The sequence below is a fragment of the Pipistrellus kuhlii genome, unplaced genomic scaffold (genome assembly GCF_014108245.1).
Source record: "Pipistrellus kuhlii isolate mPipKuh1 unplaced genomic scaffold, mPipKuh1.p scaffold_m20_p_3, whole genome shotgun sequence".
Lineage (NCBI taxonomy): Eukaryota > Metazoa > Chordata > Mammalia > Chiroptera > Vespertilionidae > Pipistrellus > Pipistrellus kuhlii.
This window is the reverse complement of record NW_023425529.1, coordinates 45,787,384-45,805,020: the sequence shown is the minus strand read 5'-3', so window position 1 is coordinate 45,805,020 and position 17,637 is coordinate 45,787,384. Positions and strand designations below refer to the sequence as shown.

Genomic DNA, 17,637 nt, shown 5'->3' with positions numbered 1-17,637 from the left:
TTCCCCTCCCCCATCCCTCCTCCCGTCCCTCCCCACCCCTCTCCTCCTCCTCCTCCCGGCGTTGCCACCTCCCTCCCCCCCTGGTTCCTTCTACGCATGCGGGGACGCTTCATTAAGAAATCCGCCGGCTGCCGCCCGCCTCCCCTCCACACCCCTCCGGCGCCCACGTGACTCAGCCGGCGCCTAGCGAGCCGGGCCCGGAGTCTAGGAGTTCCCACCCCTCCAGAAGGGGCGGGGCAAGGTGGAAAGGCTCTACGTGGATTGGCTGGCAGGAGGGGCAAAGAGGAGGGAGCTGGGAGATTTAAAGGGACAGGGCAACGCCCCTGGCAGGCCCAGGGGAGGGAGAATGAGGAGGGGGGCAGGGAGGCTGAATTTGGCCGACGCAAAGGGGTCTGGAGAGACGAGGTCTATTCCTGGGCGTCTCCTGCTAGGCATAGGATGGATGTGGGGGAGACAAATCCCACCCCCCAAAAGATCGCTGTGAGTGGATTGGAACTTGGGAGCTAGGGGTGAGGGAGAAAACGGATTTTTGTTTTCTTAATAAATGAAGAATCTAGAAAGCAGGCGTCAGGGCGCGGGGGTGGTGGCTGGGGGAGGGGGGCAGAGTGTGGGGAGTCCGGCTGTGGCCCAGGCTGACACCCCTGAAACTCACTAGGTCCCGAAACCGGGCAGGAAGAGAGACTTTGATGACCAGATGGCGTTTCCATTTCCAGCTTTCAGCCACTTACCCTAAAGCCCCAGCTTTCTGAGAGGGACTCCTGGTCCCTAAGTCTTTCTCAAGCGGAGCCAACAGTGCTGGAAGGATGTGATGCCCCCCCCTCCCGCCCCTGCACACAGATCACCGCACACAGTGCTCTCAGTGAAATATGGAGAGAGAATAAAAGGAGGGACATGGGAAATTGGGGCAATAGAATAGGCTGATATTTCAATATACAATAGAAATAAAAAAGCTTCATAGTGAGATATTTCAAAGAAAAGGGAGTGGAGGGGAGCAAGGATTAGGTCTAGGAAAGCTAAAGAAGCCCTAGATGTGAATAAGAACACTCCTGTTCTCATATCTGTGGACAAAAGAAAACTTGAAATGAGGGAGAGAAGGCCCAGGAGGACGGACCTCAGCCGGGTGGCCAGCCCTGGGCCGTTAGGCTGGTGAGGGCCAGTGGGCCAAGCAGAGCCGGGATCAGAGCAGTTTTAGCTCCCAGGGCTTTCTGGGGGTCATTCCCTTAGAGTGTGAATTGCTTTCATGCCTTAAAATTATCTCATATTTCAAAGGACAAATTAACTCCAACTTACGGTAAAGCCCCCCCTTCTTCCCTCCCAATCTCCCCACTTATGTGCCTTCCTATGCCCGATGCGATGCCTTCACAGAGTCAACTCTTTCCAGGGCCCATTTCCGTGGGATTGAGCCAACTTCCCTATCAGCACAGGGCCTTCCTGAGGACAGATCATAAAGAAGGGGGGGGGGGTAAGAGGAGAGAGGGGCTGAAGCATCTCCCTCTTTTCTGCCCCTGGACACCGTTTACAAGCGGGTACTCCTGTCCAGGCAGCCCACAGTCACCCCAGGCTAAGCCAGACCCGCTGGACCCCGCCAGCCCCAGGAGCAAATGGCCAGGTCTATCCGGAGATCCAGCCCACGCAGTCTCCCTTCTCCCTGTAGGGGGAAGGTGGTGTTGAAGATGGAGAGCATGGACATCGTCCTGGCAGGCTGAGTTAGGATAAGAAACTAAGCTTTGTCCGTGTGATCAACATCCTTAGGTTTTGGCAATCAGGCCGGGCTGGCAGTAGGAAGGACATACAACAGCAGCGGGCTAGCAGGAGCGGTGATGATGGTAGAAGGACAGATGAGCCAAAGTGAAGGTGGGTCTTTCTGGGAGCCAGCTCCTGGCTGGGAAACTGGCTTCCTTGCCTCAGGAGGGAGTCCAAGGTCAAGGTGAAATGAGGAGCGTAAACTTGGCCTGGCCAGTCTAGACTGGCTCTTGTGACCTTAGCCCCCTGTCTGCCTGTGGCCTGGCTGGTGGGGGTAGATGAGTGGGGAGGTTTTGGGTGAGTTTCCAGCCAAGAGGGGAGAGGCTTCCCCTCCCGTGATGTGCGGGATCTGTGAGGAGGGGAGAACCCAGGCGACAAGGACTGGGCTCTGTGGGGCCACGAGGACAAACAAAGGGCCCGACATGCCCACTCCAATCCTGGGGCTCCCTCCCGGGTACACGAGTGCTTTAGCCCAGTGCTAGGGGCGTATTCATGGGGCCAGACCCCAGAGATGTCCCCCAGCTTCTGGGAGTAGGGGGCAGGACCGCGGGAAAGATCTGAGTGCAGGGCTGCCCAGCAATAAATAAAATTAATAGTATGTTCTTTTCCAGGTTTATATAAGGACATTAACTATTCCTATTGCAGTGAGATATAGATTTAATTAACCCGGCCACTTTACTATTCCATTTATTAGAGGCAATGTGCGGCCAAAATGTAGCGACAAGAGGAAAAAGCTGGAACCCACGTCCCCTGTCCCCTCCGTCAGGAAGACCAGTCTGAGATGCAGGTCCCCCGGAGACTAGGGGAAGCGAGAAGGCTGGAGGGGAAAGTTCAGGGCTGAGGGAGTTAAAAGTGGCCGGTGGGGTGTCCTCCTGCTCCTTCTTTCGGTTCCCCAACACCGTCCGCCTGAAACTGCGGCTCCGCGGCTGGGGCACGCCGAGCGGGCGGCGGGCGGCGGCGATGCCAGAGCCCGGGGCGGGCGGCGGAGAGCAAAGCGTTGTTGGTTAATTAACTTTAAGCCTGGGGTCGCTTCTCCCTCCTCCCCCGAAAAAAATGTGGATCTCGCTGAGACACAAATAAAACCAAATTAAACACTCCGGGAGAATATGCACCACTGGAAACGTAGTAATTACATCTCTGAGGCGGCGATCCCGCCCTAGAAAGCCGGTGCCGAGCGCTCGGCTCCGCGCTCACCGCGCCTCCCCCGACTCGTCCACACCCGCCCCGCCGCCGGGGTGCACAGCCTGGGAGAGGGACGAAGTTTGCAGCACGTCCAGACGAATGGAAAGGAGTGTGGCTGCCCGGTCTCTAGACGTGCTGCATCGCACTAAAGAAAGATGGAAAACGGCCCTGCAGCCCGGGCTGGTCGGAAAGCCGAGCTCCGCTCTGGGCTCTTTTTACAAAGGGACATTTGCAAGGGCGAGGCTCCGGAGCCACTCTGCCCTCAGCTGCTTCTGCGGACTGAGGCCCCGGCTCGGCTCAACTCTGAAATTCTTTTTCTCAGAGGCGATATCCTTCGTGCCTCCTCAAGGGACCTTGGGGACTGTGCAGGGTGCATGCATGCTCTGGCACATGCCCTTGGAGGCACAGCCCAGATGTGCTTATAAAGCCCTCTGCTGAAACCTTCTACTTCGAATAAAGATCTCTGCGCATCTATTCATCTCCGTGTTCGCACTTAATTTACACGCTCATCTTCTACTTAGGCATCCCAAAGGAACATACTAGGCAAACGAGGAGGCAGATGCCCGTGTCTTTCTGAAGTGGGTGGAATACCTGGCTCACTGTGTTAAAGGCAGAGCCGGAGGTGGCAGTTCGTGGCATTGGCAGCAAGAGGGTGCAGGACTGAGGCGTACACTGGGGTGTAACTTGCGTGCCAGACAGGCTGGGGAGAAGGATGAGAGAAATGAGTGTGGTGTGCCCCCTTATTCAACACCCAGATTGTCTTCTCTGAAAATTAAGCATTAATTGATTTCTTCCTTCTTTTGTTCCCTCCATATTCCAGAGGGAAGGAAAAAAAAAAAAAAAGAGCTCCAAGCGCTGAAGCTCCTGGCCCCCTCTCCCCCCACCTTTTTATGGGAGAAAAAGTCCCGTTATAAAAAGAGGGAGTGGGTTGAGGCTGCAGGAAAACAAAGAGCTCACCACCATGGGGTCTGGATTCTGGGCCCTGGACTTGGGACTTTGGTGGGTGGGCAAGGATTTGGAGGGTTCCTTTCCTGCCCAGGGTTCAGGCTGCATGATAGAAGAGGAAACTTATGGAGGAGAAGGGCCATCAGGCTTGAACTATCCAGGAAAGAAAGGAATTTTTAAGGTGGAGAGGCCACTTATAGGAATGGGTTAGGGGTCCAGGGAAAGCACCCCGAGAAGAGAGTATGTCTGAGTTAGGAGGAGCCTTCCACACACTCGGAGAAAATTCCTGGTGAGTTGCAAAGGGTGGTGTTGTTGGGGAAGGGAAAAAAGTGGTGGATCCTGGCCGGGGCTCCCTGGCCCTGCCAAGCCTTCTCCTGGCCTCTTTCCCTCCACCTCTGCGGGCTCCAGGAGGTTGCAGCCGCCCATGGAGCTTGCAGACACAGATGCCACCTCCCAGGTCCTAGGTCCGCCTGGAACCTGCTCTACTTTACTGTCTCCACGCCCACAGCCTGGCCTCAGAGAAGAGCCACCCAGGACTCGCCTCCCCATCTGGGGTCTGGCCTCCTGACTAGTGGCCATCCTGTTGTCTTCCACATTTATTGTTTTCCCTCCTGGGGCCCCCAGTCCGAGGGAAAATGGGGCAAGGATGGCTGAGGCACCACTTTTCTCCTCGTTTCAGTGTTTTCTGCTCTCAAACCCAAACTTGCCTTCCTCCAGGCCTATTCCTCCCCTCTTTCAGACATTAAAGAAATCCATCCCTCCTGCTGCCCACTTAGGGTTTACAGTCTGGGGAGCCCCACCAAACTGTCCTTTTTGGTTCTGCAGGCACCTACATAGGAGTCCTGCTTTAGGCTCTTATCACCAGTCTTTTCTTGGATTCTCCTCCGGCCTGCCCCTAATGGTAGACCCTGCCTGGTGGTACACTGGGTTTGGGCAGGGCGATCAGGTGACCCCTTCCATGGAGAACTCTCAGGAACCTCCAGTGGCTGCCAGGGTTCCTACCCAACCCTCTTTCTTCCACTGCTTCCCAGCCCCTGCCAAGCTCATCACAGAGCTCCTTCCCCACCCTCCCATTCCCTCCTTCCCAGGCCACCTCTTTCTAACCCTCACTCGCCTGCTCCCCCCCCCTTTTTTTTCTGCATCTCAGCCAGTCACTTGCCCTCCCCCACCCCCAAAGGATAAAAGAAGGTCAGGGGACAGACACAAAGTTAAGAAATTAACAAAGTATCTCCTCCCCCTCATGCCTCCCCAGAGCTCCTACCCCCACCCCATCCGCTGCTGTGGGAGAGAGAGCCCTCTGTCCCTTCCCTTTCTCCCCCAGACACCTCCCCCTGTAGGAGGCCCTTCAGAAACAGACAAATAAAATCTCTCCTGGTTTTAGGGCCTGTCTGGGAGGGAAGTCCAAGTTCATTTTCAAGTTAGACAGGAGAGCTGAGGCGGGAGGGGCCAGAGGTGGAGGCGTGATGGCTGGGGGCTGGATTTGGCTTCCTTGCAGAGATCTAACAAAGGCCCCTTTTGGTCAGAAAGCCAACAAACCAAAAGCTCGGAGAAGGTATTTATCACTTTCTATCATTTCCTCCATCTTTTAAAGTTTAGATTTGGGGCTCCTAGAGAGGAAGTAGGCATGCACACAAATGCCACCTCTCAGGTTCATGGGTGTCCTCCCCCACCCTGCCGCGCCCCTCTCTCTTTCTCCCACCTCTCTCTCATTTCCAGTTATTTTAAAAGAGAATATGGAAAACAATATTTTCCCCATCAGGGCAAGAAGGGGCTGTGGATTCCAAAATAGCATTCTTCTGGTTAAAGTGGATTGTTTAACCTCTGCCAGAGAAAGACTAAATGTAAAAGGCAGAGCTGAGGGCTGGACATTTCAACTCTAATTAGGTGAGAGACCCCGTTAATGCCCCCATAATGCTGTGAACTGGAGTTTGGTGCGGCCCTAAAAGGCAGATGGTAGAGGATGCATATACATTTCAGCATGGGGGAGAGAGAAAGCTGTACCCTAAGTGGATCACAGCCTAGCTCTCCTCGTGACACCCTCGGAAATCATAGCAGAAGACATACTCTGATCACTCATTGAGCAGAACCCCCCAAAATTAATCAACCTTCAAAAGATGCCTTATCAAAACAAAGAAAATTTAATTTCACCATCTTGAAAAAAAGGGGTGGGGGAGGTGAACACCCAAGACTCCACTAAACCAAGAAAAGAAACCCCTCTTTGAAAAGAAAACCACCCTTGCTTGGGATCCATGGAGCTAAAGGCAGGTGGGTACTTGGCACAAGAGTCCTGCTAGTGGTGATTAAACTTCCTAAAAAAAATTATATATATATATATATATATATATATATATATATATATAGTTATATACATACACACACACACACACACACACACACACACATATATATTAGTGACTGAAGGGAAACTATCCCTATGATATCCTTGGGGAGAGGGCGGTCAGGCTCCCTCTCTTACTGCCTTCTCTTCTTCACCCAAACTTCCCTTTCTCCATGGAAGATTTAAAAGAACTTTTTTCTCTTTGTTGTGGTGTTGTCTTGTTCATGCAGCAAAGTCAATGAAACCTAAAGAAGTAGAAAGAAGGATGGGGACATTCATTTTCTCTCTTCCCCAAAATGACTGCATTTACTTGCCAAGTCAGAGAAAAATTAACTCATATAAGAAGAAATATCTCTCAAGGAATACAGACCACCCAAGTTTTCAGGCACTTGATGACCTTCAGCATTTCTGGGCAGAATGGTTGTTGAGTTGGGTTTTTGGACATTCCTGAGTATCAAACATGCTGAGGAACATGTGTTGCGATTCATGTGCCTCGTGCTTGTATAGCACGGAGACATGTTCAGGTCAATGGTGACAGCGGTGCTGTTGGGGCAGGCTGATAGGGTAGAAGTGAACTTGAACAAGACCCCCATGGACCCACCAGCTCTCTAGAGGTGGCCTTCTCTCCTTTGGCCAGGCTGCTCTATAAGCAAATGGATGGGAGAAAAGAGCATCCGCAATTCTTAAGGCACGGGAGGAAGGGAACCTTGTGCAATCCCTTTCCTACTCTGAGGCCTTAGGATAATCCTTTTCTGATAGAATCTGTGTTTGTGATTTAAAGCACTTCTACATAACTCTTTCCCCCCCCCTCTGTGCTTGGCTTATTAATGAATTTCTCTCGAAGAAGTAATAGAGATGTACTTTTCTTTAATCTATTATAGACCTATCATCTCTAGACAAACAAGTATAGAACATGTGCTTTGTTAAGGGAACTTTAGATAAAAATTAATATATGCTATAGGTCCATGGATACCCATGTCCATATGATTAGGTAATCTCTGTAACAATTTTAAAATATTCCCCTTGAATATAACAACATAGTCATGCTTACTTTAAAAAGTTTTTAAGTATTTAATTGTCTTTATGCTGATGCTAAGATGTATGAAGGGGGTCTGACAGACCTACAGAAAGGATATATGTTGGCACAGACATTCTTAAATCCACCTCCTTTAGTGTTTTCTCTGACGCGGTTAGCAATTACATGGAAATGGTATTCAGGCATATGTAAGGCAAAAATACTTTTTTAAAAATGTTATTTTAAAGAGAGAATAAAGACACCAGGTCTGAGGATATCCAGGAACAACTTTGCAATACATGATTCTCAGAGCCCTTCCTTTCCTCAGCCCCCTTAGGGAAATAGATGCCCGCCCCAAACCAAGTTGCTGCTCTGCTCACACGGGCAGAATCCTCGCTTTGAGTCTGTTCTTCCAGCACAATTTCCCCCACAAGGATTTAAAAAGATTTGGGTCACTCCCGGAGCCTGATTGGCGAATCCCCTCAGTCTCTTCTCCGTTAGGATCCAAAGTCCATGAAGAGGGAGCAGCACCGCGGCTTTGCGCTGGGAGGAATGGGGTGCCACCAACCAACGCCTTTCTCTGTTCTGTCTGGGTCGCTCTCAATATTTCGAGAGTTCGTTATTTATTTTCATAGGCTGGCCTTTTTTTAATTTTAATTTTTTAGTGTGTAGTGATTACTTAGTATTTGATTTCAATAACTCCTATCAAGATCAAGCGTGGTGAAAGCCGCCTTCATAAATGGCCGAGGCGGAGGACAGCGGGTTCAGTACCCGCTTTGGGAAGCGCCCGCACACTCCCTGCGGCGGCGCCGGAGGGACCCAGCCAGCCGGGCAGTCACGCTCGCAATCCCGGTGGGTGCGCTGTGCACGCTCTGTGGGCAGCTATGGCTGAGCACACAGGCGGGCATCTTTATCTGTGGGGTGGGCAGACTCCTGTGAGATCCCTGGGAGCTCGGTGTGTGGGGGAGGCGCGGGCTTACCCCAGCTGGGCATTCATGAGCGTGCTGGTGTGAACAGATTTGGAGATTTGGGGAGTTAGGTCCCTGTGGGTCGGGGCTCCTGACACTTCCTGGTTGCAAATTTCTATTAACAATCATCTCCGCCAGAAGCAAGAAACAGCTAACTTTCTCTTCCTTCTCTCTGCCTATTCCTGTGGAAAAGACACCTCCCAAAGGGGAAAAGAGGGAGAAAGACATCTTATTTTCTTTAAAAATAAAAAAGTCCAGTCTTGAAATATGGAAGTGATAAAAGAAAACTCATACACCTACAAATGTTTTTCAAAAAAAGATTGAGAGAATCCCTGGTTTCAAAAAATAAAAAATGGGCGAGTAAGTGAATGGGTGGGTGGAAAGGGCTGGGGGCCAGAGGCAGAAAAGCCACCAGAACAGACTGCTGCAAAGCTGGGGAACTCTGCTTGGCAGAGGGTGAAAGGGGAAAGCAAATTATTCAGACGATAGGGATCTCAGTGCTAATTTTTGCTTGGCTATTTATTTGTTGCCATTTGCTGCATGTAATACATATAAAGTGGCATGGTCATGTTTTATATAGAAACTTTCAATGACAATATCCCTATATAATTAGACATGTTTCCTATGTACTTCTAAACTTGGTGCCCTGTGGATCTACAGATTTCCTGTATAGGGTGGGGCAAGAGCAGGTTTACAGTGGTTCCTGTGGAAAATAATACAACAATTGATAAATGATAATACAAGAATCAACTGTTTCACCTACTCACAACTGTAAGCCTACTTTTGCCCCACCTTGTATTAAATCTTTTCTTTAGGATATTTTATCCTTTAAATAGTAGGAATAGGATCATAAGCAGTGGTGGAGTTCTCTTTTCAAACATTGCCAGTAAGAAATTCCCTCTCATTACCTTTCAAATCTTAGACCAGCCCTTGTAAAAAAGGGTTTTCCAAATGTGATTGATTTTGGGAAGAAAAAAGCCCAATCCAGACCCATCTCCCTGCAAGATGACTGCTCGCTGGATCAGGGTCTGGGCCTCTGGGTGCAGCCGTTAGAGGAGTGCTCCTAGCTAGATCCAGGGAGACCCCTTCCGTTTCCATCCCAGCCTCTCAGGGCTCACTCCTCAGGGTCTGAAGCAGAGGGATTTCTCAGATGCTCTGCGCAGCTTGGAATATGGATCTGCATCTGTCAGTTCATGTCAAGTGGGGGTGACGCCCAAACTCACGCTGCAATGGCATATTCAGCCTAAAGGTTATGTGGAGGGGACTGGTCCCACCCAGCCTCGAACATCCTGGGAAAAGCTATAACCCAAATATTATTCCTGCCAAGATATATATTTTTCCATCAAGGTAAGTAGAAAATCAGTGCTTGAGCTCCCTTTCCTTCCCTCTGAACTTCGATAACTATCTAGCTTCATGCCTTTTATCATAACAGAAACAATATCCTTCCAGACACCCCAGAAAGGCCCTGTCCTTGTACCACCAGGAAAAAATGCACGGAGGACCCCACCCACCAGCCTGCAGAGCACACTGCACCGGTCTCCATTAGATTTTCCTTCCGTTTTTCTTTCTTTCTTTTTTTTGGGGGTGGGGGGGGTGGGGTGTGTCTTTTTCCTTTCCAGCCATGAGTCCCCACAAGCAATCAGAATTCAGCTTTTCCTAAATCACTCAAACCATCAAAGGTAAGCGAGAGGAAAAGTAGTCTGATGTTTAAAGACGATTTTGCTGTGATGATGCTTTTCTTCAGAACGCTGTAGTACTGTCCCCCCACTTCCATGGGGGGCCTGGCAGCTGGGACTCACCCTGCACAGAGGCCTGGAGCATGAAGTCCATGCTATGGGAACAGGGAGCATATCTGTGATAACTTCAAATCTTCCTTGGTTACAAACCCCTAGGACATTGAAGAAACCGCCCTAGGCACCTCTCTCTCCACCGTTTCTTCAGCCTTTACTTGGTAGCTTCCGTTTCAAGGGCCCCTTTCTCAAGGCCCAAAAGATACCCTTTAGTGGCCCTGGGGATAGAGCCAGCTCAACGCATAGGCTCATGGTGGGGTGGGGTGGGGGGAAGGGGTCTTCATGGGAAGAGAGTGGGGCCATCATCTCGCATTATTCAGTTTTCTCCCTGGAGCTGTTCAAAGAGCCCAGGAATACTGCCTTTCTAGCTAACTCCCCAGCGGCTTCCTATTCTGCCCTCGAAACGGCCTCCTGCAGCCCAAATGGGGCGGAGGGGCGACTGCGCCCGGAGCTGAGGACTGGCCTCCTTCCCCGTGCGTTCAACCTGCGCTTTCAGGCCTGAGACTTCGAGGGGTGCGGGGTCCTGTGTTCAGAGCTTTTTCTCTGGTCGCCCCCGCGGTGATCGGTGATCGGGGTGCAGCGGTGCGGGTGCGGCCCCGCAGAGCCTCCTGTGGGCAGCGGGGGAGAGCGCTCCTCCAGGGCCCCAGACTGTTTACAGACAGTTCAGAAGCCGAGCTCCCCGCTCCTGCCTGGGCCCGGGTCACCCTCATTTTCTCAACCTGAACCAGGGCTCACCCTCATTTTCCCAGCCGGAACCAAACGGAACCTGTGCCCGCAGGACCTCAGGACCCAGACCCCGCGGCGCCCGCTCATCCCGTCTTTGCGTTTTACGTGTGTGTGTGTGTGTGTGTGTGTGTGTGTGTGTGTGTGTGTGTGTGTGAATAGGTTGATTTAAAGGGGGTGGGGAAGGCAAATGGGGAAAAATATGAATTTGCAAACATTCCGGGTGGAATTTGTGTGGATTGGCACTGGGGCTGGGCATCAGCCCCGCATCCCGCCGCTCCCGGGCGGGCGCTGGGTCCCCGCGCCGTCTCCACCGGAGGGGCCGCGCACTTTCCCTCCTTCGCCCTCGCGTGGCTGTGACCCGTCCCCCCAAAAGCCGTTTTTACCGGAGGGGCCGCCCCTCTCCAGGCAGCGTCGGAGCGGCGGGCGGTGGCCAGGGGACGCGGTCCTAACGCCCAGGCCGCCGCCTGGTCCCCAGACCTTCGAAGCTGTCGCGCCCCTGGCGCCCACACGCGGGGGTGGGCGGGGAGGAGGCGGGAGTGAAGAGAGGGATTCCCCACTTTCCAGGTCTCCCAAACCTCCGCCTGCAGCTTTGTGACCCTCAGAGCTGCTCATGCCAATAGGGGCAGGCAGGCTGGGTCCTTCCAGATCATGGCTTTGGAGGGACAGGGGAGTCATCTCAAAGCCCAGTGTCTACACAAACGGATGATTTTTTCCCCCAAAGTACTTTTTATTTATTTACTTGGGAAGCCTTATTTGCTCTTAGCTTGGAGGTTTGACAGACCTTCTCCTCCTTGCCCCCCCCCCCCTCCCCTACGGCTTTGGTTTTTCCAGCGTGAGTTCCAGCACCTCAAGAAAGCAGGCAGGAGAGGATGCTTAACCTAAAGCTCCTGCGAAGCGAGGAGAAAAGAGAGTGCTCCTGCACGCATGCATGAAGAAGGTAGTGACTGTCCCTGCAGAACGGAACCTCTGGGGGAGAATGGAGACCCCCGTCTACTAGCGAGCCCTGAGGCCCATGCTATAGGTAACAGAGGGGACTGAGTGGCCGGAGACTGCTTTCAGCCACCGGTCCTGCGAAGCTGTTTGGTCGGCCAAGGGTGAAACTCCCCAGACAGAATGGTGTGTGTGTGTGTGTGTGTGTGTGTGTGTGTGTGTAAACATGCAAATTCTTACTGGAATGATCTCATGGCTACCATATGTGTCTTCTGGTCCAAAATGAGGCACTTAAAAAAAATAAATCCAATTTGGGAATTCATCTAATGTAACTATGATTTTGTTTAGGGTTGAAGGGCCAGGCAATTCCTCTGCCTTCCTGGATTTTACTGACTTCCGTGTCCTGTGGCAAATCTTACTGGATTCTTTCAGTAGCAAAAAGGTGTTGTTTGTTTGCTTTTTAGGACTGCATCCGCTTCCAGGCTTCCCAAGACCTAGGGGTTTCAGGCACATCTTCATTGTACAGAAGGAGGCTGAGAGGTGGAGGGTGGGGGAATCGGGGTCCTGCAAGTGGAAGTTCTGAGCAGTCAAGTTACAGGAGACTTGTTCATCTTTATGGCCACCTGACTGTTGTCACTTCTATTCCTGTTCTTTCACTGGAGTCCTCTTCTTTCTTCCCCATTCATCCATTCATCAACACACACCATCTGGGGAAAAGTCTCTTTCGAGAGTGATGGTTTTGTTGTTGTTGTCTTCATTTGACAGTGAAGACACAAATGGGAAGAGCCTGGATCCCAGAATTGCATATACAGGAGAGCTGTTCATTGATAAGAATCATTTGCCCAGCACTTTACTTGAGAGAGAAGTAACATCCTATACGTCTGAGCCTCTGCACATTTTAGGGTTTATTATTGTCATCCAGTCCATCCTTACTGATACTCTCTCTCTACAAGACAAAATGCAACTTAATTTTTGTTTTCTATCACTCCCTAAAATGTCAATGAATGTTAGGTAATCCTTCTTGTTCTGGGGTTTAAAACTGCAGAAGGCCCCAAGACTCTTCTACCCACTTTTAGGTAACAGACAGTCCTATAACAGCTTCAAGTCATATAACATCTTTAAGTCATATACACAATTTCAAATCTGTAGTTAAAATGTCCAGTCCAATGTATCTTCAAGACTCTGAGTTTGATTTAATGTGAAACCTTCCTTCTCTGACTCTAAGATGGCTTCATCTTAGATGCCTGTAGAGGAAAAGAAGGGGGTAATGTGGGGTTCTCTATTTCTTAATCTTGTGTTTCTCTTCCTCCCCCTATCCTCAACGCTTGCTAGTGATTCAAGAAGAGATTGAGAGAGTCAAGGATTGGCTTGAACAATGTTTTAGTGAATTTTGTGGAGATAAACCAACTACATTAGGGCTATAACTACATATCACCACATGAAGCGGAACTTTGGCAATTAGTTACTTATTTTGACATGTAGACAAAAGACTGTAAATCTGGACAGTTTAAGAATTTAAGTAGAATTTTTGAATTATTCGGTTTGACACATTTCTATATGTAAGTAAAGAATCACTGTGTATTTCTCTAGGTTGTGTAAAACAGCCCAATCAATTCCTTGAAAAGGTAGCTGGTATGAAAGCTTATTCTCCAAAGGTGATGAGGACACGTTGCTTTCAATTGGTTCCCCCACATTTCTCCCCACCCACCCCCTTCCCTGAATATATAGACTAGAGTCACTCTCAGGAAATGAGTTCCTATCTTTTTGTCTTTTCCAACACTAGAAGGGGGCCATCTCATTCCTGCAATTCTGTTTTGCATTCTGCTTCTTCTGTAATGGAAATATAGCAGCTGTCTAATAGTCAGGATGCCTGCCAGACCCTCTGGCACTTTTGAGACACTGGCATCTCTCTTTATAATCAGTGCCAAGCCACTAGACCAGCTTTGGGGTCATCAGGTGGGAAGGAAGCCTGTCCAGCCATCCCATGCCAAATGGACAAATGAAGTGTTAATGAGGCGGTTAACTTCATCCATGGACACTACTCAGCTACAAGATTTTAGGGCTGCATGCTGACAAAATAAAACTTCAATCCTTTATTGGATTATTCCCAAATATCCAGATATGTGGCAGCCAGGGATGGATTAACCAGATGACATTTTTTCTCCTGCTTATGACCAGTTGCTTGGCATTACCTAGACCCTTATTAAATGTGCATGCTTTTGAGTGGCACCAGCATTTTCTAAGACTGAGCTGGGGGAAGAGCTGTAGTGTGGCTGTGGGTAGACAAGAAGCATTTAAATCTGTGAATGAGACTAATCTAGACTTAGAAACCTGCTTATCATTGTTAGCCTGCAAGGATTTTGGATATCTATGGTAAGCAGCTGAATCAGTCTGGAAATTACTCTGGTCTTTGGAAAGAATGTAGATTGGGTTAAATATTGAATTATACATCATAGTCCACTTTCTCTGGATTATGTCCAATCTGCTAATTTACATTTTCAATTCAATACTATGTTATATTAACCATCACCCACTTTTGGAGAAAACCATTGAAGTGAAAAGGGCCTGGCATTAAAAATGAAACCCCTGGCTGGTGTGGCTTAGTTGGTTAGAGTATCACCCCATGCATTGAATGGTTACCAGTTCGATTCAGGGCACATACCTAGGTTGTGGGTTTGATCCCTGGTAAGGATGCATATGGGAGGCAACCAATGAATGTTCCTTTTTCACATTGATGTTTCTCTCTCTCCCTCCCCTCTCTCTAAAAATCAGTAAAAACATATCTTCCAGTGAGGATTTAAAAAAGAAGGAAAGAAAAGGAAAAGTTGTGGGTCCATATAATGAAGTATATTATTCTGGCAGGGAGAGCTGTTAGATAATGGAATAGGAATTAAAGAGTGTGACATCCATTTCTCTCATGTAGCACTTTGAATACTAGACTTTTCTAATTTACCTGAGCAGAAATGGATGGTTACTAGCCTGGAGACAGGGGCATGTCCAAGATGACCTCTGAAGACCTCTTTTATTTTTGCCTTTGGCTTCTATAATTTTCTGACAACAGCTGTACCTGTAAAATGTGTCAGATTCAGTAGCAGGGTCAGGGGCTGCTGTCACTTGGCAGACTTCAACAACATGACCCTGGCAAAGACTTCAGAATAAAAACATCAGGAAAATAAACACTCAATGTTCCATAGCCAGAGGACTGGCTGGGAGCTGTCAGGTTGAAATACTAGTCTATTTGGAAAGGGAAAGAACGGGAGCAAGGCCTCTGACACTCCTCTGCCTCCTGGAAAATACCCCTCTAGCAACAGAGCTGGTGCCAAACACATCAAATTAATTAAGAAAAGAGATAGAAGAGCTATTATTAGGCTGAGCTTCCATTCCAGCCAGTTTGCTAATCAATACTCTATCAGGAACAAGGTATGGCCAGGGCTTGGAGAAGGGACACCACAAAACAAGAGATTAGGCCAATCTCTGTATGTGGGGAGCCTCACCCCATCTGTACAGGGAAATGGAGCATATACTCAGGACCCAGAAAGAAAGATGAGAAGACTGAGAGACAAGAGAGATTAGGAGGACATCAATGCAGGGGCAGAAGCTGCAGAGTGACTAGAGGAATCAAAGGAGTGATCCCCAAAGAAGGGATCATTTAGAATTGGGAAGGAGAGCTGAGATGGAATTGAGGACAAATGTGGGAAAGGCCTTGTGTCCCTGGTCAGGCAATGGCTCATGCAGTTTAGAGACTGAAGAGGACAAGGTGTGCTGGAGAGAGTGTAGGATTCTGCATCAGGGAATCATGGGAGAAGAGACTCAGAAGCTGATGAATTATAAAGTTGGCAGGATGAGGTGAACCAAACATGAATTTCTGAGTAAAAGTGTTTGTGACAAAAATGCTGACCAGGGAAGAAGCTTTTGCTCAGGCTACCTTTTAGAAAACAGTAAAATCTAAGCAAACGAGGCTGATGCAATCATCCTTGGTCAGCAAAAGAGGGCAAATACAGAAAAAGCAGGGTATTTCACTGGTTTCCATCAGAAGCAGCAATAATACCTGCCAGCTATAAGAGGAGTGTCCAGGGAAGAGCCAGGGACTGTGTGGGAGCTTGTGCTGGCTATATGTCTCTGACTGTGTGTGTACATGTGCGTGTTTAAGGTTGTATGCATGTCTTTATATATTCTGAGGGTGTTTCTTCTTGAACACCTTAGAAAAGTATGCAATAGATGTACTAAAAATAGACATCAGACATTAAATTAGAAGGCAGACTGGTGATAAAGTCTGGGTGATATGCATCTCATGGAGGAAAACATAATACTAATACCTCTACACCACACAAACATGCACACACACATGCAGACATTGAATAACATTTGTGTATATATTAGAAATGCACAGAAACAAAGACACAACACTTCAGATATGAATAAAACTCAAGTGCTATCAAGTAACTGCAGTCCCTTTTACAGGTATACTATAGAAAAGACCAAGAGAATGTAGATTTAAAATGGTGTTTAAATTATCTTATCTATTCTTTTGTCTATAAGAAAGAACATCAGCTAACCCACTACTTCAAGCAACATAATGCCTTTTTGTCTGAAAGGACTCTAAGAAATTAATCAATCTCTCACCTCCACTAATGTATATTGTAGGAGAAAGTGCACTAAGTCCTGTAGGAGTCAAACATGTGGATTATTAACCCACATCTACCACCTAATAGAGTATCCTTTGGTAAGTAATTTTATTTCTGACTCTTTTTTTTTTTTAAACAAAAACAATTCAACATCATTTATTGTCATCTGGTAGTAACTTAAGGGTATTGTAAGCCAATATGAATAAATGGATAAGACATAGTATTCCAACAAAGGACAACATAAAACACAAACTGTATTGCTTCTCAGTAATTCCTCACTTAACATTTAAGTCATTTCTAGGTGGAGACACTTTGGAGCAGAGTAATATTATCTCCTTTCAGCATGATCCGACCTAGTTGTTTTCTTGACTTTGTTTTAGAATGAATCTCTTCTGCATCATCTAATACCAGGTTTATATACTCATCAAAACCAATGATACAGCCTTCTATCTGCATATTCACTTGCTCATAAAGCCACACCTGAATCTGAGATCTATTTTGCAAGTATCTGAAGATGAGGTTGATGGGCTGCACCATTACCTTCTGTACCTTCTGGCCCTGGCCGCGGTACGCCATGGTGGAAGCTAACAAAGACGACACTAAGCCCCAAGCTCCCTCAGAGCCACTTCTGACTGTTTCTTTATCTAGTAAAAGTGAAAGCTGTTTATAAAATCAATGGCTGCTGCTAGCTACAGTCTTAAGACATACATATTAATCCAAGTGCCCAATTGCCCAGAAGTTTTTGGTAGAAAAGAAAATTAGATGACCATAGTTATCAACAAAAATGTCCAAACAAATTTTCAGTTCTGTTTTGTAATGGAAAAAATTCTAAATATTTTTTTATATTGTGAGGACGAGGGGGTTAAGAACTGAAATTTTCATTTTTCAAGAGCTGAGTTGGTGTTATATAGACAATGAACCTGAGAATGAATAGGTCTACAGTCACCTGTTCTACACAAATGTTGGAAATGGGTCCTTTGATTATGACTATAATTACAGTTTCAAAATAATGGGATGACTTAACCAAGTCATGAAAGAAAATCAGTTACATTGGTTATTTGGTGCTGAGTAGTCAAAAGTTACTCTTTAAGAACATTTTAAACAGATCTAGTCTTTGATTTATGAGTGTGTGCCAGTCTCCACCAGAATTAGTGCTTGGGTCTTCTTCTCTCTGGAGTTCTCTCTACCCTTCACCACCAATGTCTAGCACAGAGGATTTGCTCAGGGTTCCCAGAGTAGCCACGTTATGAAAACTTATTAGTATACCAGAATACTTTTTCATACACATTACATATTGAAGAACAGGCATACCATCAGATAATAGCACCCTTTCTTTCAAAGTCTCCTAGTATAGTATTGGCACTTGTTATAATAT

The 17,637-nt window shown here is 48.0% G+C and overlaps 1 protein-coding gene across 1 annotated transcript; it reads right to left on the bottom strand.

Moving 5' to 3' along the window:
* Nucleotides 1–16,396: 16,396 nt before the first annotated feature.
* On the bottom strand, nucleotides 16,397–16,888 carry LOC118729093 (small nuclear ribonucleoprotein E-like). Its single transcript, XM_036456355.1, has one exon. It carries the CDS (start codon nucleotides 16,836–16,838, stop codon nucleotides 16,560–16,562), a length of 279 nt encoding a protein of 92 aa, XP_036312248.1. The 5' UTR covers nucleotides 16,839–16,888; the 3' UTR covers nucleotides 16,397–16,559.
* Nucleotides 16,889–17,637: the final 749 nt, after the last annotated feature.

Coding starts and splice junctions, on each gene's coding strand:
- LOC118729093 (XM_036456355.1), bottom strand. CDS start 16,838: ATGGCGTACCGCGGCCAGGGCCAGAAGGTACAGAAGGTAATGGTGCAG.